Raw genomic sequence first — 27,514 nt, forward strand, 5'->3', positions numbered from 1 at the left:
GACAAAGGACGGACAATCCTGCAATGTTTCTGAGGCAAAAGGCCAGCTCTCGCTCGCAGCTTCACCTAAAGGGTTCCACAGATAAGTGCACAGCTTGGGCCTCTTGCATGCCCCCCACTGGAGCATGGAGATGGGGGTGGCGTTATTTAACCGGCTCAGGGGTTCTCTTTTCGCCCCCTGAATTGAGGACGTGTTCACCCCTCCCCATTCAGCGTGGGTGTGGCTAGCTCAGAGCCCGCCCCCCCCATCTACTTGGAGTGTGTGTGTGTGTGGGGGGGGTCCTATAGGGCTGACTCCAGGCTTGCCCCCCCCCATTTCCCCACTGCAGGTGGGGGGGGGTTAGTTATGTGGCTGGTTCAGAGAGTGCGCCCCTCCCCACCAACCCCACCCCACCCCTGTGCCGTGTGGGAGGGGGGTGGCCATGGGCCTGGCTCAGGGATTGTCTCTCTCCCCCCGCCCATTTACCCTCTGGGTGGGTCAGAGGCCCAGTGCGCATGCCACGCAGCAGCGTGGTGACGTCATCCCGTCACGCACGCAGCGTCTCCCCCTTTTCCAGGTAACCGGGGATTCGGGGAAGCGGCAGCGGCGCCTGGAGCCGGAGGAGAGAGTGAGTGAGTGAGGCAGGGGCTCACGGCGCGCCGCACAGCCCCCCCCCCCCGTCCCCCGCGGGCGGGCTGCCCCCCCCCCCCGCCCCCCCCCCCCCCCCCCCCCCCTTGTCGTCCCCTGTCCCTTCCCCGCCCCCGTCCCCCCCCCCCCCCTCGTTGTGTGCCCTGGTCCTTTCCCCGCCCCCAGCACTTGGAGCCCCCCGCCCCTTTCACAGTGAAGTGGGTAATTAACTATTGGCAGTTATAGGACAGAGGAGGGTTAGTAGGTGGCACAGCGTATTACAGATTGGGGGTTTTTTGGCCCATTACAACAATGTTTCTGGTCTGTCCAGGGTTTTTAAGTGTCCAGCAGAGTTATGAATTTAAGTTCTCAGGCTCATCTTGTGAAGATGTAGTGCAAGTTTCCTTAAAGGATAAGGACTGAGAGAGCCGATATTGCATGATCACTTTGTGAAAAGTCTCAGGGGGTAGCCGTGTTAGTCTGTATCCACAAAAACAAGGAGGAGTCCGGTGGCACCTTAAAGACTAACAGGTTTATTTGGGCATAAGCTTTCGTGGGTAAAAAAACCACTTCTTCAGATGTGAAAAGTGTTTGCCCATGGGTGATAGGGTGTTATTGTCTTTGATCATTTTTCTGTGCAAGTTCATTCAAGAGCAAAGTCTCTTTTCACCCACGTTGTTGGGGCATTTGATGCACTGGATGAGGTATACCACATGTTGTGATAGGCCTGTGTAGGACTCATGGATCTTGAAAGGTGTGTATTGGCTTGGCGGGGTTGATCATCGAAGCAGTGAAGATATGTCTGAAGGTTTTGCATCTGTTGTTCTGGCAGGGTCTGGTGCTGTTTTGAATTGGTGAGTTCTGGACTGCGAGGAGCTTGCTTCTGATGGGTGAGCTTGGCGAGGTTGTTTGAAGGCCAGAAGAGGGGGTTTGGGAAAGATTTCTTGCAGGATGTGGTCCCCATCAAGTATGTGTTGTAGTTATTTGATGATTCCCTGTATCGGTTCTAGCCTGGGGTGGTAGGCGACAGCTAGGGGCATGTGATCAGTGGAGGGTTTTTTTCCCTGAATTTGAAGCAGGTTCTCCCTGGTATTTGGACGGCCCATTCCATGATGTCGTCTGCTTCTCTGGTGGAGTGTCCTTGTTTAGTGAAGGCTGTTTTAAGTGTGTTAAGGCAGAGGTTCTCAACCTTTTTCTTTCTGATGCGCCCCCCCCCTCCCCCCAACATGCCAAAAAAACTCCATGGCCCACCTGTGCCACAATTGTTTTTCTGCATATAAAAGCCAGGGCCAGCGTTAGGAGGTAGCAAGCTGGGCAATTTCCAAGAGCCCCACGCCACAGGAGGTTCCACAAAGCTAAGTTGGTCACGCTTTGGCTTCAGCCCCGGGTGGCAGGGCTCGAAGCCCCAGGCTTCAGCCCCATTCAGTGGGTTTCTCCTTTCTGCCCTGGGCCCCAGCAAGTCTAATACAGGCCCTGCTTAGTGGACCCTCTGAAACCTGCTCGTGGCCCCATAGGGGGCCCCAAACCATTGGTTGAGAACCAGCGTGTTAAGATATGTATTCTGGATTTTCTCTTTGGTGCATATTCTGTGGTATCTGGGCACCTGGCTGTAGATAATAAATTTCTTGGTGTGTCTGGGATGATAACTGAATCTGTGGAGGTGAGTGTGGTGATCTGTGGGTGTCTTGTATTTAGTTTTCTGTAGGTTTCCATTGTTGATGCTGATCATGGTGTTCAGAAAGTTGATGCTGGTGTGGGAGTGTTCTAGAGAGAGTTTGATGGTTGGGTGTTGGTTGTTGAAGTGGTGGTAGAAATCTATGAGGGAGTTTAGGCCATCTGTCCAGAGGATGAAATATCATCAATGTATATTAGATATATCATTAGTTTTGCGGTGCGTTTTCTCCAGAAATTCTTCCTCAATGTGGCCCAGGGAGAGTTTGGCATATTGGGGAGCCATCCTAGTACTCACGGCTGTTCCCATGGTTTCGCCAAAGTGTTAATGTAAAGGTGTTATGGGTGAGGATGAAATGGATGAGTTTGGCTATGTGTTTGGGGTGGATTTCTGAGCATTGTCCATTGTCTTGTTAGAAATTTAAGGCAGGCAAGCGTCACCATCATGGTGAGGGATGTAGGTTTATAGGGAGGTGACATCTTTGGTGGCAAGTATGGTGTTAATGTTGTAGAGTTTCTGCAGGAAATGGGTTGTGTCCTGGAGGAAACTGGCTGTTTGTGTGGTGAGTGGTTTGAGGATGGTCTTTGAGTCCTGATATTCCTTCAGTCAGAGTGCCATGGCCAGATATGATAGGTCTGCATAGGTTCCCTTGTTTGTGTATCTTGAGGCGCATGTACAAGTTTGTGGGGGATGAGGTTGTAGAGTTTCTCTTGGAGTTGTTTGGGGGTAGGATTTGATGATATCCTTAAATTCCTGTGTGAATTGTGGTGTGGGATCTTCTTTGAGTTCTTTATAGTAGATGGTGAGAGCTGTTGGTTGGCGCAGTCATCATGATTGAGCACTATGATGGCCTCCCCCTTTGTCTGTTGGTTGGATTTCAGAGAGCATATAGTTATCCTCTAGGTGGTGAAGAGATTGTGATGGATGTCATGTTTAAGGATTTCACTTGATTATTTTTCCCTCTTGGAACAGTCGATGTTATGATCAAGTAAGTTTGTGTGGTTTTGTCCACTGGGGAGTGGACAGACTTTTTTCTTGTAACTGTCAGCGGGGATGATATATACTGTATTCTGGACATTCCACACTGATCCTACTGAGACGCTGCAGCAGTTCTATTTTATAAAGCTTCCTTTGTGTATCCCCTGCAAGATAATGATACTTTATACTTATACAGCATCTTTCATCTGAGGTGCCTTACAAAGGTGGGTAAGTGTTTTTATCCCCATTTTACTGATGGGAAAACTGAGGACCAGGGCAAGTGAGTGAGTTGCCCAAGGTCATGCACCAAATCAGTAGCAGAATTAGGACTCAATCAGAAGAATTAGGACTCAGATATTCCTATTCACAGCCACTTGCTTAACAGCTGTGTAACATGCTGTGTACCTTTCTGTTGCTATTCTCTCTGGGAAATTATTAAACATTTGTATTACGGTAGGACCTAGACAACTAAACAGCACTGGGGCCCCATTATGCGAGGTTCTGTACAGCTAGAGCTGAATGAAATCTTTAAACAAAACTGGCAAAAAATGCAGGTTACATAGAAACATTTTGCAAATTCATGTGGATTTCACTTACTTGTTTCGGTGGCGGTGGGTGGTAAGCCTTTAAAAAAAAATCCCTTAAAATGTTTTGTTTTGACATTTTTTAAATGCAATGTTTTGGTTTTTTATTTAAAATTACTTTTTTTTATAAATTTTCTCTAATTTTATTTTTTAAAAATTTAAAAGCTTGAAATCAAAACTAAATGTTTTGTTTGACCAAAAATGATTTTCCCTGTTTGTCTGAATTGCTAGAGAACGGTAATCTGTTTTTTTGCACAGCTGTAGTACAGACGGAGGATAAGAGTCCTTGCCCTGTGGAACTTGTAGTCTACCAAATATTGTACTGCATATCCACCTCTGTGAAATATCTTTTCTAAAGTTTTTTTTTTTTAAATGGTTTTTCTGAACCTGTTTGGGAAAATTCACCTTGCAAAACTTGTCTCTGTGGCAGAGCTTGTTAAAGTTAATTAATACAAAACCTTTGTGCTCTAATCTTTCAACAGTCAATAGAGCTACCTAGGTATTGATGTGTGCAACTGGAGACATGCTTTATAGAATGGAACAAGATAAACAGAGCAGGAACTCATTTGTTGGAAACGCTTAGAGTGGAGACAGCTCATTTGCTTTGCCTTCTTAAAACAATTGTCTTGCTCTCATTTTCAGGAGATTTTTAATTTCACGAACTTGGAGTAGCATTACAAATCTGGATTCCATGTCTTTTCTTGTAAGTAACCCAGAACGAATTAGGGTGAGTGTTAAACAGCTTCTAGCGTTATTCCAAAAAAGCACTGGTTTTGTAAATCTTTCCCTATACACGGAGATAAGCCCTGTTTCTGCAACAACTTGTGTGGGGTGGAGCCTGTCCCATTGACTTCCTTGGAGCTCCACAAGGCCTTGCCCACACAGTTCTTGTTGCAGGATTGGGACCATAATCTATCTTGTTGCTGGAGAACTAGATTTTTTAATTAAATACGATTATTTTGATTTATGAAAGAGAGTTACTTTTAAAAGGTATGTATCTGTGAGCTAGATGTGTTGCCAAATGCTTATAATGTGCATTTTGCAGAGTTCATTCTCTTTAGATAGTGCTAATTGTTGAATACATCTTTTTTCTGTTTATGTATTGTACAAAATGATTTTATCACTTATTGTTTTATAATGTACAGAAATTACAGAAAAAACAAATGCTGAAACTTAACTGTGTTGATGGTACCTTTGAAAAAGAGATGGAGGAAATGTCTTTAAAAGATACTGTCAATTTAGTTAAGTTTCATTTATATTTTGTATATATTCATGTCTTTTAAACTTAAAATGAAATCTTGTTTGTTTGTTTGTTTGTTTTAAAATGGTTCCTTTTAAATGCTGGAAATCCATAAAAAAAACTGTTGTGTATAGCACTTAAACAGGAAGTAAACTAAGTAGTGAAGATACATTGTTGAGAATGAAATGTGCAAAGGATCCACTTTAAAAAGGCTTTTTAATATAAAGCAGCAGTAACGCAGGTAAGGAAATGTATTTTAAATATGATTGGAAACCTGGTGTCCCTTAAAGTTAGAATGTGTTTTCATAAGTCTCAGCACGACTCAAAAGATAGCAGCAAAGTGTGTGTGTGACAGAAGAGAATTTCTGACATGATCACTGTGAATGGTGTAAAAATGACCCTTTTGACATTTTAACATCATTCACATTGTGCTAAATACTGATACAATGAAATCCTGCTTCTTTTCAATTAAATGTGGACTCTTTCTCATACCAGCCTGCTTCAAATAGAGGTAGATTAACATAAATGTAAGTAAACTTGTTGATTGCTTCAGCAAGCTGACCAAGATTTTTGCCATAAATGAGTAGTAAAATGACTAATGTTTACTGAGTGTTAACAGTGTACTCAGTACTATACCAGCTTACAATGACATAGTCCATGCCCCCAGGATTTTAGTTTATTTCTAGTATCTAATCTATCTTGATGTGAATCAAAAGTTGAACTGAGTGGATAGAGATCATGTCACTATCAGCCTTTATGGCTGCTCTGAGTTTTAAACATTTTGACTTAGTTTCTTCCAGAACATGAAAGAATAACAGTTTATCAGTATGTCTGTTACTGTTTAAATATTAATATTTACAGCTGCTGAATGAATTTTAGCTCATTTCCCCTCATTGCAAAGGAGATACATGTTAGAATGGTCAGAGTGATCTATATGATTCTGTTTTGGTTGACATAAAATAAAAATGGATGAGCTGTGGAATAACTAATTGGCTTTGGACTTTCTTCTCTAGCGGTGGGTGTCCGAAAAGTTCATTGTAGAAGGCTTGAGAGAATTTGAACTGTTTGGAGGTAAGTACTCCACGCTTCAGTAAAAATCTTTTACTTTAAACTTGAAAGCACCCATCAGTTTGGTATAAGTAAGTGTGCCACATGAATGAACAAATCAGTTTATAGCACTATCTTCAAATTGGCCAACAAAAGTAAACTTAGAAGGAAAAACTTAGATTTTGTACAGCAGTTCATTTTAAAGTCAGTAGTAGTACAAACTTCAGAACGTTGTAATGCAGTAAATTAGTGCAGTCTGGTCTTTCCTGAATAACCAGTTTTTTCTCTGTTAAATACAGATTTTGAACTTGAAAAGGATAATTACAGAAACTGAAAATTTTCTAAATGTTGTTGCTGAGTCTAGTTAAAATAAAGTATTAAAGCTGATAGAAGAGAAGCCTTTAGGTGTAACTGTGGTCAGTAAAGTAACTATATAAATATGGTGCCAGCTTACACAATAGATCTGCTCCTTGAGTATCTTTGAATCGGGCCTACTGACTTCACTGGCAAAAAACAAGTTTTAAAACAGTAACACTTTCGTTTTCTAGGGTAGAGACAACAGTGTAAACTGGATTTTAATCTGCTGCTTTCATCATTAGCAAAATTGTCAGCTAAATTCTGATGACAGAATCTTTGTGACAGATGATGTAAAGGAAGCTAGCTAGATGATTAGATCCCAGGTGGAGTTGTTAGTAAGCAAAATCTTCCATTTGACTTGTAAATTCTGCAGATTTTCCCTTCCACATTGGGCTTTGTAGTCATGTTGAACCCCATTTCAGATGTGGTTTCTATCAAACCTTTTTTACACTATGTCCATTCTCACCATGGTTACAAACTATTACCATGTTTAGAAGCTATGCATAGTTTGGGTAGCACTGTTTTTTTAAATTAATCCCTGCCTACAACCAGTCGCTGAAAACAGTTTAGCTGCAGCAGTTTTCAGACATGTTTAAGCATGGGTCTACCAGAACCAATTTCAAACCTAGCTGTAGCTAGTATCTCTTTGCTCCTGATGTGGGTGGTGCTTTTTGCAGTGACTCTTCTGACTTAACTGCACTTCTAGGAAGAAAATACATTTAAAAATATCTGTCATGTTTTAATGTACAAATCTGATTAGAAACTTTGCTCTGACATGAAGTTGTTAAACCAAAATTCAACCCAATATTAACAGCACTGTTTCATTTGATTTCAATGTGAATTGTACTTGCTTATACCAGGGCTGAATTTGGACCATTTTATCTAAGCCCCTAGCTACACAGAAACCTTGTTATAAGTGTCCTTGTCGAAATGTGGATTTTTGTTACCTCGGGAAACTTGGAATTATGTAGAATTTAACTGCTACTTTCTACACTGGTTGCATTACTCATTAAACTTCCAAAATAGTTTACCCCAAATATTTAAATCCATCAGATGTATTAATCTATTTCTTTTTAAACAATGGGTTTAAGTTTACAATCTAAAAACAAAACAAATCTCCCAAACCTATGTTTGTCTTGGTAAATGTATGAACAGTAGGGCTAATTGAAACTGTGTAACTTCTTACTTTTAGAATTAGGTTTTTTGATATGTTTTCTAATGTCTGTTACTTACTGTTGTGATGTTAATTGTAAGTTAAAGATTTTGCCTGGGAATATATCCTTATACCTGTCTATTACCTAAACTATGCTTTGAGGGCATATAATTTATTTATTTTCATAAATATAGTCAAACTATGTTTTGAATGGGTATTTGTTTGTTGAAGAAAACATGGTGAACAATTAATTTCTTTACTCCAGAGCAGCCTCCGGGTGACTCTCGGAGAAAAGTAAGTGATTTTTGCAGGCTGTGGTGCTGTGGTCCATTGCATGGAGATTATTCCTTGTGGAAGTTTGATTTTCTTTCTACCTTATTTATACTTCATCTGTATATTTAGCTTTACATGTGTGAAAACAAGTTTCACCCTGGAAAGGAGATTTTGGTGTGTGGTTTTGAAGCTGTTGCATGTGACGTTTTAGCTGTAAATCTGAGATTTAATTCCTTAGGCTCACATTTTCAAAAGTGGTTCTGAAAACAGGGCACAAATTATCTCAGGTTGAGCATTCAAAACCAGTGCCCAGTTTTTTTAATAATTTGATTTCCTTTCTCTTCCCTATGCCACATCTGCAAAAGAGACCCCAGCATCAAACTGAGAATTAGATAACCTTCAGTTTCAAATGGGACTTCACCTGCTGAAAACCCATTGGCATAGCCGTTTGACTCCCTTCAGAGCCCACAGTAACAGTCTTGAGCCTTCAACAGGTGCTGCTATCTGCTTAGAGAAATCTTTTCTGCTTGAGGACTAATTCCCTAGAGAGCTATGGAATTCCCGTCTTAAAATACATAGTGTAGTCCAAAACAGGACAGTCTGAATCTTTACCTGTAATCCATGTCATATTCATGGTCCTGATTAAAGCACCAGTGGTGTGCAGTGTAGACATAGCCTAAATGGGAGGCTATCCTGGGCTTTTAGACATCTTTGCAGTATTGATGCTGACTTTCTTTCATTTAAAACAAATCTTATTCCCCTAGATGGTTGTAGAAACAAGGCAATAGTTACTTAATCAGGGAAAGGAATTGTTTGTAGTTTGAGTCAAAAGTGAGCAAGAGAAACTTGGGAAGTAAAGAACAAAACAAAACCTTCTATCTTCCACCCGGCATTGAATCCAAAATCTAATCCACCAGCGTTTGATTTGGCAAACGCAAATAATTTCCGGCATTGCATAGCTCTGGTTTGGTAATGGCATTGACAGTCCAATTATCTTTCAAAAACTAATTTCCTTAAACATACGTCCAATTTAAAACCTAACCGAAAGGCCTGAAATGCTAGCCCTTAATGAATGTCATACTTCATGCAGCTAATCACACGTTTCTTCATTTTACAGCTTTCATGATTTTTAACTGCACACCAAAAGTTATCCTGTGTGAAACTCTCGGGGAGCTTTTTTGCAATATTTCATAAATAACATTTCAGTTTAACTTTTTTTAATTTTTTTTTCAATCTCATACAGTGTTTAACTTTTGAGTAGAGCCCCTTCTGCATACTGTGATTAGTTGTAGAGTTTTCAAACTTAATGTTTATCTGCAGAGAGGTGAATCAAGGTCTCTAATGTATTGAATTATTTCTAAAGGGGAGCAGATGATACGTTCTATTTTGGTTGAAACAGCCTGCACCATAGTTAAAAAATAATGTATTAGATTTATTTCATTTTTTTGCATCTGTTTTGTTGGCTTCTGCTAAATGTGGAGTGCATTGTATTAAAGCAAACCACCTACGTAATGCACAGTTTCAGAGCAGCTGTCATTGCTGCAGAATAATTTTCATCTCCTTGGTGGTGCCTTTCTGCTTCACAGGCCTCCATCTGCCTCTGTTTCTTTCCTTTCAGTCCTGCCATTGACAGGGGTGAGTGGAGATGATGGAAAATGTAATGAACTGGACATTAACTGTGAAAGTCAGAATTGGTAGGAATAGTTAATGGAAATCTAGAAATAAGAATGGGTAGCAGCCTTCGATTCACAGCCAAATGATAGTGTTGTGTGACATAGTGGCCAGAGCAAAAGATTTGGAGCTGTTGGGATTCCAGATTCCAATCATGGCTGAACCAAAGATTAGCTTTTACCTCCTTGTGCTTCAGTTGCATGAGCTGAAATAATATAGTGCCTTTCACTGAGGTTATTACAAAAATTAAACCTTGTCCTCTCCCTCATTGGGGTAGGCATTTATCCCCATTTTACAGATGGGAAAAGGGAGGTATAGTGTATCTGTATTACAGAGCTTGGATTAGAACCCAGGAGTATTGACTCCCAGTTCTGTTCAGGAGAAAAGTAGAAAGCTTATAGAAAACTGGATGCTTTATCTGAACTGAGGCTAATTTATGGTAGGAAACAAACTTTCAGTGAACAAGGATAGTGGACGTAATGACCTGATGGATCTTTCCCATCTCCAACTTTTGTCATTCTACAATTCCTGACATAGGGCAAATCTTCCATCATTTTGATGCATTAATTCAGCACTGATTGCCCTAGATACTGAGGATAAGAAATTTTAAGAATACCCTTTTAATTTTTCAAGGTTAAAATGATCTAAGGGTTAAATGCTCCTAATAATAATTGGTATTTTGAGAACTCTAGTTAGCTTACATTTAAAAATGTGCAGATAATTTGAACAACTCAGATTCCTCAGTTTCTGTTAGTGACAGTCACTCTTGACCTGTTCATTGATGTGAGGTTTTGAGTTCCAAGCAAGTGATGGATTGAGCTAGTATTTGGTGGTGCCAGCATTTTTCTGGTGGTCTCATTAGTTTCTTCAATATTTAACCTTTTTTTTTTAATTTAAACTAAGCTTCCAGACCTTTGATACAATGTTGTCTTGAGTATGTAGGTTGACTGAAACAATAGCTCTCTGAGGTTTATACTCTCCCCTTCCCCTCAAGTAGAGCGTTGACTCTGATATCCAATAACGCCATTGTTAATATTGTCTACTGTTTCACTGTCAATCATTTTAGCAGAAACAACCAGCCGTTCTGGAATTCTGAGCAGAGCTTGAATACCGTACTATCATCTCTCTCTTTTTTTTTTTTCTTTCTTTGTCTGATTCCTGATATCAAGTAAACTTCCACCACTGATCTCGTTACTCTAATTTGAAGAGTCAAATCTGTTCGGTTCTGGTTTGATTTAAACACGACTTTAACCTTTGAAACGTTTTAGTCCCAATTTTTTTCCCCTGCTAGGATGGCAGGTGTGAAATTGCCTGTTCTTTAGCCTCCCCTCTTGACAGTTAGGCCTGGTCTACACTACGACTTTAATTCGGATTTAGCTGCGTTAATCCGAATTAACCCTTCACCCGTCCACACTACAGAGCCAGTTAATTCGAATTAAAGGGCACTTAAAATCGATTTCTGTACTCCACCTCGACGAGCGGAGTAGCGCCTAAATCGATTTTGTTAATTCAAATTAGGGTTAGTGTGGCCGCACACCACCGAATTACTGTGGTTAAAGTAATGGGGTAGTGTGGCCGCACACCACCGAATTAATGTGGTTAAAAAACGAATTAATGTGCTTAGTGTGGCCGTGCACAATCGAATTTATACAACCTGTTTCCCAAATTCGAATTATCTAAATTCGGATTAATCCTGTAGTGTAGACATACCCTTAGTTTATCAGCAGCTGGAGGTATAATCTCATGTAGACCTAGCGGTCCAGTGTCTGATCTCACACAGGGTATATAACCTGTACAATCAGCCTACATCTTGAGAATGCATTGCAGCAGGTTTTATAAGACACAGCCTATTCACCCATGTTCCTAAAATTAGAATTGGAGCCCTTAGCATTTCTCTAATAAGAGCGCATTTACATATAAATGTATTGAATCGCCATGTGGCCAAAACACAGATGAGTGAGTCCATAGCAGATGCGTTCTTTTTCATTTCCCTTCAATGCCTGTGGAGACTTCTGGCAAACTTTTACCCTTTGCTAAACTGTCTCTTCCTGCTTAAGAGTAAACTGCTGGTTTCCTTGGCTCCCAGTACTTTAATTGCGGTAGAAAAATTGGGATCATATGTTCATGGAACTAACATCATCCTCAAAGAAAGAATGTTGAAGTTTGCCAAAAGCTGTGTTGTTGCTTGCAACTTTCTAGGGATTCTGCCTTGCTAGCCAGCATAATTGTTTCAGAAGCTGTCTGTTAGTCTCTAGTTTGTCCCAGCCAAGTTTTATGCCAAATCGGATTTTCTTAAGACTTCTTAAGACCCGAGTCTAAAACTGGGTTAAGCCACAAGTGAAGTTTGGTCTAAACCTGATTCCTAGTGGACGCTTATCCATATTGCCAAAGCTTCAGTCAGTTTGCCACAGGTTCTAGCTATCTGCTTAGGAGAGCCCCACCATTGGAACACGAGCACTGCAGGTTTAATAGAATTGTGAGCAGGAGTCTCCAGAACTGGAATAGGTGGTGGAGCTGTGGCTCAGGATAGAGGTGCATTAACAGAGCCTAGGACTGTAATATTAGAGAATGCTGCACTCAGTAATCATAGAATATCAGGGTTGGAAGGGACCTCAGGAGGTCATCTAGTCCAACTCCCTGCTCAAAGCAGGACCAATCTCCAGACAGATTTTTGCCCCAGATCCCTAATGACCCCCTCAAGGATTGAATTTACAACCCTGGGTTTAGCAGGCAAATGCTCAAACCACTGAGGTGGCCTTGTAGAGCTGTGGGAAGTGGGGCCAGGACTGGAATAACAGAGGGCACTGCAGGTTAGAACTAAGGTATGTTGATGGAATTGGGAAGCTTATGTATCCAGTTTCATAACATTAAAATCATTTGCCAAATTCATGCATAACATTTTAAAGAGAACTCCATTTTCTAATGCATAAGTGGTGTCAGCTGTTAATGTTAGGGTGCTGAAAAAACCTTCCTTTGGTCTTTAGAACCAGTGGATTCAGGATGCTTGTAGGACCCCTTTACTTCTCGGTAGTGTCCTTTATCAGCTGTTGCTTAAAGAAGCAAGTATTTAATATTTGAATCAACAATCATTTAAAAACAATCATTAGGAGATGGAGTAAGGTTTTTTGTTTTTTAAATAAGTTAGAACTAAAGTGTTCAGAATATATTTTAGCAGCAGTTCTCAAACTTTAGCAACCCAAGGACCCCCATTTTTATTTAAAAAATTTTGCGGACCCCCAAGTCTCCCCCTCAGCCCCAGGCCCTGCCCCCACACCACTCCTTCTCGCCCCCGCTCCTCCCCTGCTCCTCCTCTTCCCTGCCTCTTTCTGCCCCCTTCCCTGAGCACGCCCCGTCCCCGCTCCTCCCCCTCCCTCCCAGCGCTTTCTGCACGCCACGGAACAGCTGTTCCCTGGCGTGCAGGAGGCACTGGGAAAGATGGGGAGGAGATGATCAGTGGGACTGGTGGCCCTGGACATGATTCCACTCTCCTCCCCCAAGCGTGCTCCATCCCCGCTCCTCCCTCCCAGCGCCTCCTGCACACCCCTGAACAGCTGTTCCCGGTGTGCAGGAGGTGCTGGGAGGGAGGGGAGGAGTTGATCAGCAGGGCCCACGGACCCCTGGAGTACGCTTGCAGACCCAAAGGGGTCCGCAGACCCTAGTTGGAGAAACAGGCCTTGTCTACATTATGGAGCTTTTTGCCAGAATAGCTACAGTATGCTGGCAAAAGCCCCCTAATGGAGATGCAGCATATACCAGCCAAAGGAGTTCTGCCAGCATAGCTGCACCATTTCCCCAAAGGACATTAGTTATGCTGACCAAAAGTACACTTCTGCCAGTGTAATTGCATCTACACCAGGGGTTTTGCCGGCATGGCTGTATTGACTAGGGTGTGAGATTTTTTTCACGCTCCTAACTATGCCAGCAGAACTTTGTAGTGTAGACCAAGCCATAGTGTGGGTATGGTTAGAATAGCCTCTTGTTACTTAATGGCTCTTTGTCATTGCATTATACCTCCTTCTTTCAGTGACAGAAAAAAGTGTGTGTTTCCACTTCCACTGCAGCTACAGGAGAGTGAGTTGTGGTTTTTTCCCCCCCTGCTGCATGCATCAATAGCAAAATTGTCAGGAAAGTCTGATTGTAGAATATTTATGGCTGGTGATCTGAGGCAGCAAGGACACACCTGGGTTTCCAGCTCCCAGGTGGAGTTAGTGTTTCTGGCAGTTTAGGAAAAATTCACCTAATTCAAACTTGACATAAAACGAACAGATTTGGTCTGTCTGTTGCAGAGAGAAAAATCTGGAGCCTCCTTGTGTCACTCATCTAACTATAAGCGTAACTGAAGGACAAAATACACTGCAATAATGGAACATGCCTGAACACTATGTATAGACTTTTCTTGCTCCTCTGAAACCCCCCACCGAGGAGAATTAGAATGCAACTGTGCTTCTAACGCTGCCAGAGACTGTGGCCTCTTTTTGCACATATCAAATCATCTGTCAGTTTTTGAGACCGGCTCCTGTAATGCAACTTGGACTGCAATGCCTGTGTATTGAATTGCACAGCTTGTTTTTAATCAGTTGTAAGCATGATTCAGCATGAACAGAGAAGAACATTTGTCTTTTCAGCTTGTGCATGTAGATACAGCAGGGAGCTCTCTCTTAGTTGTAGTGAACAGATGCAAGCTGGCAGACGTGGGACTTCTGCTCCTGTGTTAATTTGTACTAGCTCTTTGCTGCAGCTAAACTTTTGCTCCCGTTTGGAGCTTCTTTCCATGTGTGTCTGATCTATGCATCTTGGGCTTTTCTTAGTTGGTTCATCCCTTCTTCCTGCAGCAAAACAAGTTCAGCTTTGTCAGCCTTTGCCACAGAGAGAGCATGCATGGATAAAAAATAGCAACCTCAGCCAGGAACCCCCCCCCCTCCCACCACCACCATAGACAGGCCTTCAGTCTATCACCCCTGAACAAGCAAACAGATGATGATGCAGAAGTCTGTAAAGAGTGGGAGAAACCTGGCTATTGCAAAGGGGTGGAATAATGCTGTCATGTGGAACAGTAATTGTCTTTGTTAAAATCTTTTTTTAAAAAGACCTTCTGGTTTATAGTAGATGGTAAATTACCTTGTTTGGTTACATGTCATAGAAAGCAGCTGTCTGGCTTTTCTGGAAGGAGGTATCTCCTGGGTTTCCGTTTGTGCTAAAGATATTTACAGCAGACACAGCTAGCTTTTATACTCAAATATGTCCTGATATTATGAGCATGTGCAAAAATATAATGTGGAACAGATGATCTTTCTACTAGATGTAGTTAATATCCGTTTCTGATTTTTATCTTGCTTTTCTAGACCAATGATGCGAGCTCCGAGTCGATAGCATCTTCCCCTAAAAGGGACACCATGAGCAGCTTTTTACCAGACAGCAGCTGTTATGAGTTGCTCACCATAATAGGTAATGTTCCCAGAAAAACACCTAATTCTCATTCTTTGTGAATTCTTCCTTTGTAAGGTACTGACTTTTTCTTGTGTGGTGGTTTTCTGAAATGTAAAATGTCCTTTCTTTCTTCTTTTGTTTTAGTAGTAGTAAAATCATTGTATAAAAATGTAAATTAAGATGGGTTTCTTGTCCTGAAGCTCTTACAGTCAAAGTAAAAGATAAATACTAGATGAGAGGAGGCATGGTTTTGAGGTTGAAGCAAAAGGGTATCAGCTGGGACTCTTGAGTCTCATACCTGGCTTTGCCATTAGCTCCCTGTATGGCTCTTGGCAGGTCACTTCATCTCTCTGTGCCTCAGTTTCCAAATCTGTAAAATAGGAATATTATGAGGTACCTCCCAGCAGGTTTTTAAGTAATTGGTTTTGTATGCAGAGTGCTTTAAATTGGAAGGTGATGTAGAACAGGCAAATTTTTATATTAGACAAGACCATCGAAAACAGTTAAGGTGAGAGGCGGGATGAGGGTAATTGCTAAGGAGGAAGTGTTGGTGGAAGCTCTCCCACAACACACAGTCAATTGTATTTGCGCTTATGGGGTTAACCTCACTCTCTTTTCAGGCCACGGCTTTGAGGAGCTGATGACTGTGAACCTGGCCAGGTATAAACCATCAGGAGAGTATGTCACAGTCAGAAGGATTAACCTGGAAGCCTGCACCAATGAGATGGTGACATTCTTGCAGGTGATGCTACAATCTTTAGAATGGGGCACAGCATCTTTCATGTATATTGAAAGAACATGACTCCTAGGATCTCAGCTGCAGGTTGTTTAATGTTTTCTAAGGTGTCCATTGCTAAGTATCTAGGATGCTGTACAACTTTAACACGGTAGTTGCAATTCTGGCCCACAAAGACCAATTATCCTAATGAAGAAATAGTCAAATTAAAAAACCATTGTAAGGTGCTGGCAGTAGACACTCCTTCAGACTGAGTTATAGTTTTGTAAATGTTAATTGGATGATACTTCTAAAATTATTTTGAAGCTGATGGTGGAGTGTCTAGGGCAGGGGTCGGCAACCTTTCAGAAATGATGTGCCGAGTCTTCATTTATTCACTCTAATGTAAGGTTTCGCGTGCCAGTAATACATTTTAACCTTTTTAGAAGGTCTCTTTCTATAAGTCTATAATATATAACTAAACTATTGTTGTATGTAAAGTAAATAAGGTTTTTAAAATGTTTAAGAAGCTTCATTTAAAATTAAAATAAAACGCAGAGCCCCTGGACCGGTGGCCAGGACCTGGGCAGTGTGAGTGCCACTGAAAATCAGCTCGCGTGCCATAGGTTGCCTACCCCTGGTCTAGGGATTAGTGCACTGGACTGAGTTTCTAGTGTTCTGGGTTCTCTGGAATCAGCTCAGCTGCTGTCTGGTCACGAGCAAGTCACTTCTCTGTGCCTGTTTTTTGAATTGTGAAATGGGGATCTTTGCCCACCTCACAAGCATGTTGTGAGGTGATTCATGTTTGTAAAGTACTTTGAGGTCCAAGGTGGAAGTTGCTATGAAAGCAGAGTATTATTCTAAGGCAGTGGCTCTCAACCTTTCCAGACTACTCTACCTCTTTCAGGAGTCTGATTTGTCTTGCGTACCCCCAAGTTTCACCTCCCTTAAAAACAACTTGCTTACAACATCAGACATAAAAATACAAAAGTGTCACAGCGCACTGTTACTGAAAAATTGCTTACCTTCTCATTTTTACCATATAATTATAAATCAATTGGAATGAATATATATATATAGTATGCTATATCGAGCAGTATAAACAAGTCAGTGTCTGTATGAAATTTTAGTTTGTACTGACTTTGCTAGTGCTTTTTATGTAGCCTGTTGTAAAACTAGGTGCAAATCTAGATGAGTTGATGTACCCCCGGGAAGACCTCTGCATACCCCTGGCTGAGAACCACTGTTCTAAGGGGATTGTTCTTCCGGTTAAAATCAAGACTTGTATCTAATCCGTTCTCTTCTAAAGGATTATACGTTGCACTTGAAGAGGAAAAACCCAATGATCTTTCCGTACCAAACTGCTGTAATCGCATCCTATGTGCTCCTCCGTTTCAAAAGAAGATTAGTGCAAGGAAATATTGTATCAAGTTCCAAATACAGGCGCTCTGATGCCATAATTTGTTTATCCTTCTCCAGTAAATTCATTCAAATAGGTATTAATGTTGACACATCATGATATAAACACCAAGTAGCCCTTGCGCAGAGATTGTCAGAACAGATATTTGGGGTGGGGGTTTAGTATGTGTGTTCTTTGAATTAATGTAAAATTTCCCACATGATTATTCCTTTATGCTGGAAGTTGGGATTGCCAGACATGTTGCACTAACTTGGGAGCTCCTGGATTCAGTGCTAAGCAACTATTGCCTATGCACAGACCTCATGCCAGGAAAATCTTACTCTGGTGAGAGATTATTTTAGCTGTTATATCTTCCCTCTTTATCTGCAAAAGGAGAGACGAGATCTTCTCAGGTGAAGAGAAGATTCAAGTCAGTCTGTTGGCAGACAATCAAAGTGCTACTTTTCGTCCAGTTTAACCTTCCTCTGTATCATATCTGGAGTTTTGTATTTATTTATTTTGTACTGATTCAAAATATCCTTTTGCTTTTAGGGTGAGCTTCATGTGTCCAAACTCTTCAACCACCCCAACATTGTGCCATATAAAGCGACCTTCATAGCTGACAATGAGCTATGGGTAGTGACCTCCTTCATGGCTTATGGTAGGTGGAGAGGAGAATATGTTTGCTATCTGACCAGGCTGCTTTAGCATCTGTGAAATCATCTTTATTTAGGTGAGTGTCCTCTGTTTTTCCTGCTCTGTCAAAAAACGTTTCTTCATCTCTTTAGGTTCTGCAAAGGATTTAATCTGTACCCATTTCATGGATGGAATGAGTGAACTGGCTATCGCTTATATCCTCCAGGGCGTTCTGAAGGCTCTTGATTACATTCACCATATGGGCTATGTACATAGGTAAAAAGGAAATTGCTCTCTTTATCACTTTCTGTAGGAAATGCTTACAAACAATATTCATCCAGATGGGACTAGGTATCTCAAGGGATTTGGAATAAGAATATGGTTTGCATCTAGCTTGCCAGTGCAGGGGAGCTTGCCCTGCTGCTGCTGTGGAGCGCCTCATTGTCCATGTCCATTGTCCTGTCCTGGACTTCTCATTACCACAGAAATAGTACTTTAAAAAAGCAAACCGCAGAGTGTTCCTGAGGCAAAGTGTACTGGTAACTTGGGGCTAGATTAAGCTTTTGCTGAAGTAAACCCTGCCACGGGGTTCCCAAGGTGGAAAGATGAGAGGAGGGAGGTTGTGACAGCAGAAAACAGCTGCATCTTCCTTTTTACCAGGGAAGTTGGAAGGCTAGCTGGGAAGAGGGCATACTCAAGGGATATACTAACTTCCATGGAGCCCCAGATAGGAATTAAAGCTGCCCCCTCCAGTGGATAGGCAACCATCTGCCCTCCCTTGGGTGAATATTCTTCTCTATCCTTAGCGTGCAGAGGGGTCTTTCTGATGTAGTTTACGCCTCTGTGTTGAGGCTTCAGTGAAGCGGGTCCATCTGTATTTTATGGTGGTTGTAATGACATCACACAATATCCAAGCAAAACCTCTAAGGGAATGAGCAGATTGCATTATTCCCATCCTTCCATCATTGTTCACTCTACTGTCCCAGTGTCATGTCAGGGAGGTGATAGCCTATTCCTTCATCCAGTGGAATGGCCAATAAATTACGGTTTCATACTTTCCAGGTACTTTCACTTTTAGTTCTCTCTCCTAGCTTCTTTTAGATTAATGGTACAAAGTTGCATTTTTTTTTTTAAGAGATGAGGCTTTATTTATGCTTATGCAAATATCACCTTGCCAGGCAGCAGATATTTATCTCTTTTAATCTCTCCTCTTAAATCAGTGCCTCCAGACCCTTAATCAGATTTATGTTTTTCCTGATAAACGCTAACATGGCTGCCACACATACTTGGACGTAAGTTTCAAAACCTGATTATTCTAGGCTATTGGTACTCACTCTGTCACATATTTTCACTGGATGCTCAATGTGCCTAGGCTTCAGAATATGCCTTCCTTAAATCCCTATAGAATAACCTTCTCACATGGACGCTGGTAAGGAATTTAACATCCTTCTAAGGTAGATGATCCTTGACCGTGTGTTGACTTCCTACTTCTGGTCCCCTTTGCTTTAAGGAGTGTGAAAGCCAGCCACATCCTGATCTCTGTGGATGGGAAGGTGTACCTCTCAGGCCTGCGCAGTAACCTAAGCATGATCAACCACGGGCAGCGGCTCAGAGTTGTCCACGACTTCCCCAAGTATAGCATCAAGGTCCTACCATGGCTCAGTCCTGAAGTCTTGCAGCAGGTATTGTATAGAACTACTGTCATTTCATGGCTCACTCTCCTCTTCTTCCTCATTGTTGACTTTCTCACTAGTGGACAGAGACCCCCCATGTCCTTCACTGTTGCTGGGATTTCTTGCCAAGAAGCAAGGAACTATTTTCAGGCTAATTTTGTAGCCTGAGGAGAGCATCTGATCGTGTAACACAACTTGTATCATGGTTCTTGGAAAAGGCAGCACAGACCTTCTTGGAGCCTGATTCTCCCCCACCATGGGTTTCAATGGGAGCTACTCTGATTCTGCAAGCAGGAGAATTGGGCCTTTGGCATTTTAATGACAAAACTTGCCTGTTGTCCTGAGTGGGTCATACTGCTCTGGACCCCCATTCCAGACCCCCATTCATGTCAACTTGGCATTTCATATCCTGGTGGCAAGCGCAGCCCGTTAGCCGTACTGCCCCCATGACACTGAACGTGAGCCTTCTGAGTTGCCCACAGAGGCATCTTTTCATTCCATAGGGCAGTGGTTCTCAACCAGGGCTCTGGGGCCCCCTGGGGGGGCCATGAGCAGGTTTCAGGGGGTCTGCCAAGCAGGGTTAGTGTTAGACTCGCTGTGGCCCAGGGAAGAAAGCCAAAGCCCCACCCCATAGGGCTGAAGTCTGGGGTCCTGAGTCCCGCCACCCGAGGCTGAAGCCGAACTTAGCTTGGGGGCCCCTGTGGTGTGGGGCCCCAGGCAGTTGCCCTGCTTGCCACCCCCTAACACCGGCTCTGGATTTTATATGCAGAAAGCCAGTTGTGGCACAGGTGGGCCGTGGAGTTTTTATAGCATGTGTGTGTGTGTGTGGGGGGGGGGGGGCTCAGAAAGAAAGAGGTTGAGAACCCCTGCCATAGGATATGGTATTCAGTGATCTCTCCATGGCAACTGGGAGAAAGACCGTTTACTCTCCCACAGATAGGCACCTGGGGTGGCAGGAGAGCTGCTAAAACAGACTCCTTTAAACTGGGTGGAATCTTGAATGCCAGGTCTGTCACGTAGCCCTTGCTAACAGCACTCATGCTGTCACCGTAGCATGTTAATGAGTGTAATAATGCTTGTCTCTGATCTTGTTATACGCATTTCCTTGTGTTGTCAGTCTGTTCCCATGGCTCTCTGGGTTTCTGGCTGCTCACTGTTTAGAGCCGCTGTGCTGTGCGTTGCTCCCAAAAGTTAAACCCGAAGAGACTTTTAGCGTCACCTTTCCTCCTGATGAGTTTTCATTCTTTCTTGTCTCTCTTTTTTTCCTTTAAAAACAGCAGCAGTGTAATCAGCCCGTCCTGATGGGGAAGCAGGTTATCAATGGGGGCAAAATAAGCCTTCAGAAAAGGCCGGGACTAGAGATTGGTTATGGAGTTTTGCGCCTGTACGGGGGCTAAGCTCCAGAGGGGAGTCTGCGTAGTTGTGTGAAATGGAGGGGAACTGGATGGAGCATGCCCCAAATTCTAGTTTCTGAGTTACGGTTTACATGAAATGGTCATTCTCTTTCTGTATCTAAAAGAATGTATCTTGGGTATTTATGTGGCCCCTGTTACCAAGTGCTGAAGCACCTCACAGTCTAATTGTCTTTGCAAACTCCTTGTGAGGTAGGGCAGTGCTATTATCCCCATTTTACAGATCGGGAGCTAAAGCACTAAAAGATTAAGTAACTTGCCCAAGCTCATGCAGGATTCAGTGGAAGAGCAGGGAACTAAACCTGGATCTCCCAAGTCGCAGACTAGCGCCCTAACCACTGGGCAGTCCTCCTTCTGTCTCCTTCCAAAGAAACTGATCACCAGCACACAGAGAGCTACATTTTCTTTTTAAAACAAACAACCTCAAACCTTGTTGCCTTGTAGTGTGAAACATCTACAGATACTCTGTTGTGGGAACTGGGGTACTTTTGGTTTAATTGTTTGCTTTTTTGTCCTTCCCCTTCAGGTACCTGATCAGATTCCCACAAGGATAAGCATAACACTTCACTGACTTTATAGCTAATTCTCTCCATCCCACTCTTTGGTTCTAGAATCTCCAGGGTTATGATGCAAAATCCGACATTTACAGTGTGGGGATAACAGCGTGTGAACTGGCAAATGGACACGTCCCATTCAAGGACATGCCTGCTACTCAGGTAGGGTTTACAAGCTGCGTGGGCTCTCCTTCCATCCCAACCTGATAACTGCATGCTGTGCAGTTAGGAAATTGAATTCTGTATCTGTCAATAATACCTAAATGCAAAGAACCAAGTTACTGGCAGCAGCTGTGTTTGTAATGAGATGTGACAGATTCTGAGCTCTTGAGGTCATGAAAGATCTCTAATGGCACTCTTTGCACAAAAGCAAGGGTAATAACCCTTGCCTCTCTTCTTTCCTTTCTTACCTGTTAAACTACTGCTGACTTCCACTCTACCAGAGTCTGCATCTCAGAGGTACATAAAGGCATACATAGAAATTAGCATTGGAAAAGTTCTATTAGGTTATCTCCTCGTCAGTGCAGAATTGTTCCCTACAGTAAATTTTCTAGTGCTCTGTCTCCAGTCTTCTTTTAAATGTTCCAAAATATGGAGTTTCTTCTGAAGGCCTCTGTTGTAAGATTATTATTGATTAACTTGACACCTTTTTGGAGTTTTTAGATGTGTAATAAAACCTTCCCTTTTTTTCTTCTTGCTTTCCTGGAGCCATTCCTTTAATCTTAATCAAATCCATAACTCGAAGGGATTCCTCTCTCCACATGTTGTATGGATTTCTATAAAACCTGAGAATCTAATACACCTCTACCTCGATATAACGCTGTCCTCGGGAGCCAAAAAAAATCTTACCGTGTTATAGGTGAAACCGCGTTATATCGAACTTGCTTTAATCCACTGGAGTGCGCAGCCCCGCCCTCCCCCTCCCCCCGAGCGCTGCTTTACTGTGTTCTATCGGGTCGCGTTCTATTGGAGTAGAGGTGTATTACAAACAGTGCAGTAGACAGAGAATTGAAGACCGTTACAGTTAGTCTCCTCCAATACCAGTCAAGATCCTGCTCCCATTGAGGTCTCTATCAAATCTTATTGGTTTCAGTGGAAGCAGGAGCAGGTCCATTCAGTTCAAAATAAGTCAGTCCTCATTTGCAGATTGACCAGAGCATCTTGGTGTCACCCTCTGTTTTCTCCCAGGGAACCATTTTAACACTAGTAGGGTTCTGGGGCACACCTTGAAAGACAGATTAGAAATGTACCATCCTACTGCTAGAAAAGTCCAGGTACAGAACTTGATTAACATTTATAACAACCTTCTGCACACAGGTTACTGAGAGCAGTGGTAGATGGGTTGTTACATGTCACCTGTGCCAAGTTGGAGCATTCACGCTTCCTGAGCTCTGGTGTCCAGTCCAGATCATAACATCACTCCCAAACAGAAAGCATTGTTCTGTGCATTCCTAGATAAGTGTAGGGTTATTGGAGGTTTGTTATGTAAACGGGCCCTGGACGTGCTGCTTCCTCCTGATCTACTCTCCCCTTTCTGCTTTTTAACCCAAATCAACTTTCACATTGAGCCACTTCATGAAACCTTGGTGCAAGAATGAAGGGGACTAAATGCTGCTGAGGGAACCAGGATCCAACAGGAGCTCCAGGAGAGCAACTATCCCAAACCAGGGGAATCTAATATGAAAGCAGAGGTGCCCTGATCTCCTCCCTACAACCACCTCCACCCTTGCCCTGACAATCTGGATGTGGCATCATTCCAGGTTATAACAAAGAATTAAGAACTTTGCCTGCCTCTTGGATTAGGAGACCTACAGACTTGCCATCAAGTATGACCGCTGCAAGGGGCCGAATGCTGCACTGTAACGTGTGTGTAACTGTTCTGACTTCATGGAACCACGCAGCAGGCTTGATACTGTGAATTGCTGACAGGTTGAGAGCGCTCTGGAGTGTGCACGAAGGGGCCCTGTGTGAGAAGGGAATTTGGCCCATAAAGTTCATGTAATACAATCTATGTTAGAACAGGAACTCAGGACACTAGTGTCTAAGTCCTGCAGTAAGAGCAGTGCTGAATGAAAATACAACACATGCAGACCCCAGACCACTTGCAGGACACAACTGAAGATTGTGGCAGAGTATTTAAACTTCAGATACACCCTGGCCTGCTCTCTTAAATGTCTAGTCTGTATCATGCATGTGACGTCCTTTCATCCAATTCCACTTCAGATGCTGTTGGAGAAGCTGAACGGAACTGTTCCATGCCTGCTAGACACCACCACGATCCCTGCCGAGGAGCTGACCATGAAAACATCCCGCTCGTGTGCTAACTCCGGGATTGGTGAAGGGATGGCAGTTAGCAACGTGAGGGCAGCCAATGGGGAGTCAACACTGCACCCTTACCATCGGACTTTCTCACCCCACTTCCATCACTTCGTAGAGCAGTGCCTGCAGCGTAACTCCGACTTGAGGTACAGCCGTAATGGGAATGCTTGGTTACAGATCTGCTCTAAACACCATTCGGGGCTTGGCTACATAACTATGGACTCTGTGGTTTAAAAATTGTTTTAATCCTGATCTCTCACCATGGCTTTTGAGTTGGGTCTCAGTATTGGCGTTTCGTTCAGTGATCTCTGATTAAAAGCATGGCTGTGTGAATAGGTGCCCCATATGTACTGCAAAAGCACTGTCCGGAATACCTATAAATATATAGCCTGAAAGCGGTAAGAATATGTAGCACTTTGATAGGACCTTGCATCGGAGAACCCAAAGAATTTCAGTTATTAAGCCTCACAACCTTCCTGGGAGGTGTTTTCCTCATTTTACAGATGGAGAAACTGAGGCAGAGAGGTTAAATGTCTTGCCCAATGCTGCACATTGAGTCTGTGGCATATTGGGGAAACTAACTCAGGATTGGCGACTCCCATTCTCATAGACCACATTGTCCTAGAAACAGTTTCATTATCCAACCAGGAGAGCTCATCTTGAGACTTCAATGAATAAAAGCTGAGAACAGAGCAAGAACAGCATTTCCTTTTCTAGTTAGCCAGGGCCGTGTTGTCATCTTACTCTGTGGTAAACTTCTCTGTAACTAGAATAGACTATTCATAATTTGGGCTAGCAGAAGTTTTTGCTGTGTCCTCGGGTACAGCTTCATTCGCTGTCCAGGGGAGAGGAGTATACAGGGCAGTGATTGTCCCTGTGATAACTGCATCACATGGCTTCTCAGTTAATTGATTGCTCTGTCTTCAATCATGCTGCTGTCTTCCGGAAGGAGCTACAGATCCCATGACCCTCTGAGAAATCTTTAGGGGATAACCTGGTCATTCTGGCCAACAACTTTGCCTCTTGTGAAGCAGATTCTAATGGCAAAGGTGCTTAACTCCTTCCTTTGTCAATCCCCCTGGGGATGCCTAGAGGATAAAAGTTGCTACGGTGTATAAACGGGCGAGGTACAACCCTGAGTCAGGAGACCAGGATTCTGTTCCAACCTTCGCAACTCGTTTGCTATGTGACCTTGGTTAAGTCTCATCCCCTGTCTGTGCCTCAGTTTCCCCACTCAGTAAAATAAGAATAATCTTGCCCTATATCTCACAGGGGGTGAGTGTTTGTTTGTAAAGAGCTTGTAAAGACCCAAAGGAGAGCTGTTAGAAGGTCAGTGTCATTTACGCTAATCACACTCAACTCTTGTATGGTGATTCGTTCCCTTCTAATTCTCTTTTGTACAGGCCAAGTGCAAGCACCCTGCTGAATCATTCCTTTTTCAAGCAGGTAAAGTGGTTCATTAAATCTTCTGGTAGAGGGCTGTGGCCTTCCCATGGTAACCCCTTCCTGTGCCGTTTCCATAGCTGTGGGGAGCAGAGTTCCGAGGATGGGAGTGGGAAGATGTTGCTGTTGACTCCTCCCCTCTGGATAGCTCAGCACTGAAAGCACCATTTAGACTGGGGGTTCTTGCTAAACGCCTGTAGCCAGGAAGGACCAAGTTTCAAAGAGCTTGGCTTGCATGGGTATGTTTGGGGACAGCCTACTAGTTGTACAAAATCGTCTTAGCTTTTTTCTCTGGTTATAATCTGAACTCAAAAGAAATCTCATTGAATTTCCCTTCTCTCTTCCCCCCCCCCCTCCCCCTTTCCTAATTTGTTTTTTCGATTTCATTAAGTACTGGGGTCAGTGGAGGAGGGGGTATTCTGGCAGCAGTGCCAAAGATCTTGCCCTCCTCCAAACTCTGCCGGCCTCTCCTAGAGGCGGAGTGCCATCAGCACTGTTTCTGAATTGGCAGAGAGGTGTCACTAGAAAAAGATGGAGGAGGTTTATCACCAAGTTTAGAGGGCACAGCGCCAAACCCTGCAGCGCTCCTAACTCGGGCAACAGAAGATTGGGTTAGACGGACTGACGTCCCTGGCCAGCTGGCTGTGCTGCTGCTATTAGCCCAGTCCATATTGTGATGTCATACATGTGGTGCGAATGGTACTAATGCCGTAAAACCGTTGCCTCTGAGAACAGCTCAAACCAAAACTAACTCTCCCTCCGCCCCCAGATCAAACGTCGTGCGTCCGAAGCACTTCCTGAACTACTGCGCCCTGTCACACCAATCACCAACTTCGAAGGTACGCGGCCACAGGATCCCAGTGGCATTTTTGGACTGGTATCCAGTCTGGAACAGCTAGAGGTGGATGACTGGGAATTCTAGAGCAACGTGGCAAATAATACAGTTCTAAGCCCTTGAAGGAGCTTTCTGGACATAGTAATTTATTGACCCCTCTCAAATGAAGCCGCGATGAATGTTACATGCAGAAGAGTTTACATGACTATGGTAAGGAACTTCACCTGTTTACTTGAGGAGTAGAGCCTGGAATCACCCTTGGACAGAAACTAGCTGGAAAAAGGGAGCTGTTTGTAGGAAATGCTGAATGTTTCCTGCTTGGTGCCAGGAGCCTCCCAGCTCTTGCTATTGAGCATCAGGTATAGGCTGTATTAGTTTTGCTCGCCAGAGTTGAGTCAGTCCCAATTTGTTGGTCTCCATACACGTCGTTTTCCCCATGTTACTGACTCTCTAATGTCCAGAGTTCAGAGGGTTCTTTGTGTCTTTAGCCTATCTTTAGATAGACCCTTTGTTTTGTTCCTTTACAAGGGTGCCTTTGCGACAAATGTGGGAGAGGGGAGAAGGAATGCAACTCTTCTAAGACTTGGCGGTCTAGAAGAGAATGTCCAGGTTATCACTGTAGCATTCTTCTCACGGGGTCACTCTTTTCACAATAACCGATTGAGCCTGCTGCTTTATTGAGAGGAAAATGGAAGACCAGGCAGCACTGGAAAAAGGTGTCCCCTTCTATTCCAGCCATGCTCAGAGGCTTGGAGATTCCTCTGCAAGGCTGCATTCGTCTCTTCAAGGAGACGGGTAGATCTTTGTTGTTGTTGTTGTTTAAACTCTTGCCATGTGGCGCTGAATGTCCTGACGTGCAGGTCCGAAGAGCACCCCAGGCTTCTGGGACTAACCAGCTGCTCCTGCCTCTTCGTGTAGCCACCAGCTGCATTTTTTAAAAGTAAGATGTAGTTTTGAATGTCTTTGAAACTGCACCATACTATATTTTACAACAAATGCCATTTATCTGGCTGGTCCCATCCTGCAGCAAGGCTAATGTCACTGCATGAAACGTGCTGGCCAGCTTCTGTTTCTGAGAACCTACCATGGGAGGGGGAAAGGTAAGTTGGGAGCTCGCTCTCTGTGTGCTGCTTTCTGTGCCCTGCCATTGGCGGACCCTCTGCTGCTGTGGCAGCTCTCCCTTCACTGGGGTGGTCCGGTTCTCCAGACTGCATTTTAAGGCCTTTTGTTCATCCTTCTAAGCATCATAGAGCTTCCTTCTCAATGAAGCACTGAGAATCCGGTCCTGTACTGGTGGTCACCGAGAGCAGTGGTACTGGCAACAGGTCCTTTTTGTGTTTATAAACTGTACTTGAACTCGAATAAAGTTTGTTACTCTAGTTTTGTTGCCAAAACAAATAAAAATGTAAGTATTTCTGAAGTGTTCCTTGTATTTCCTTAGCTCTGTGCAGATGCTGAAGGGTCCCTCTCCTTGACCAGTCTGACTTGGCCTGTTATGCAGGTCGTCACACAAGATGATC

General features: G+C 43.2%; 1 protein-coding gene across 10 annotated transcripts; it reads left to right on the plus strand.

Annotated features, from left to right (window-relative positions):
• Window positions 1-523: 523 nt before the first annotated feature.
• STRADA (STE20 related adaptor alpha) lies at window positions 524-27,394 on the plus strand. 10 transcript variants are annotated; one of them, XM_024195186.1, is made up of 14 exons: window positions 546-607; window positions 3,453-3,480; window positions 4,483-4,567; window positions 6,094-6,151; window positions 7,903-7,931; window positions 14,924-15,026; window positions 15,629-15,750; window positions 17,675-17,783; window positions 17,911-18,034; window positions 19,269-19,440; window positions 21,455-21,559; window positions 23,621-23,862; window positions 25,120-25,162; window positions 25,929-27,394. In XM_024195186.1, the coding sequence occupies exons 3-14, from the start codon at window positions 4,532-4,534 to the stop codon at window positions 26,079-26,081; spliced, it is 1,296 nt and encodes a 431-aa protein (XP_024050954.1). In that variant the 5' UTR covers window positions 546-607; window positions 3,453-3,480; window positions 4,483-4,531; the 3' UTR covers window positions 26,082-27,394. The 10 variants fall into 10 exon arrangements, with proteins under 10 accessions (XP_024050952.1, XP_024050956.1, XP_024050954.1 ...); XM_029912236.1 differs by lacking the exon at window positions 546-607 and adding an exon at window positions 13,606-13,652 and having other exon boundaries at window positions 3,134-3,480; window positions 4,483-4,543; window positions 7,908-7,931; XM_024195184.1 differs by lacking the exon at window positions 3,453-3,480 and having other exon boundaries at window positions 524-607.
• The last annotated feature ends 120 nt before the right edge of the window (window positions 27,395-27,514 follow it).

Source organism: Terrapene carolina, unplaced genomic scaffold (assembly GCF_002925995.2).
Source record: "Terrapene carolina triunguis isolate 2854851 unplaced genomic scaffold, T_m_triunguis-2.0 Scaffold193, whole genome shotgun sequence".
Classification (NCBI taxonomy): domain Eukaryota; kingdom Metazoa; phylum Chordata; order Testudines; family Emydidae; genus Terrapene; species Terrapene triunguis.

Excerpts from the sequence above, each read along its gene's own strand:
- STRADA (XM_024195184.1), top strand. The coding sequence starts at position 4,532 with ATGTCTTTTCTTGTAAGTAACCCAGAACGAATTAGG. Across the intron at positions 6,152-7,902 it reads AGAATTTGAACTGTTTGGAG|AGCAGCCTCCGGGTGACTCT; the intron begins GTAAGTACTCCA and ends TCTTTACTCCAG. Across the intron at positions 25,163-25,928 it reads ATCATTCCTTTTTCAAGCAG|ATCAAACGTCGTGCGTCCGA; the intron begins GTAAAGTGGTTC and ends CTCCGCCCCCAG.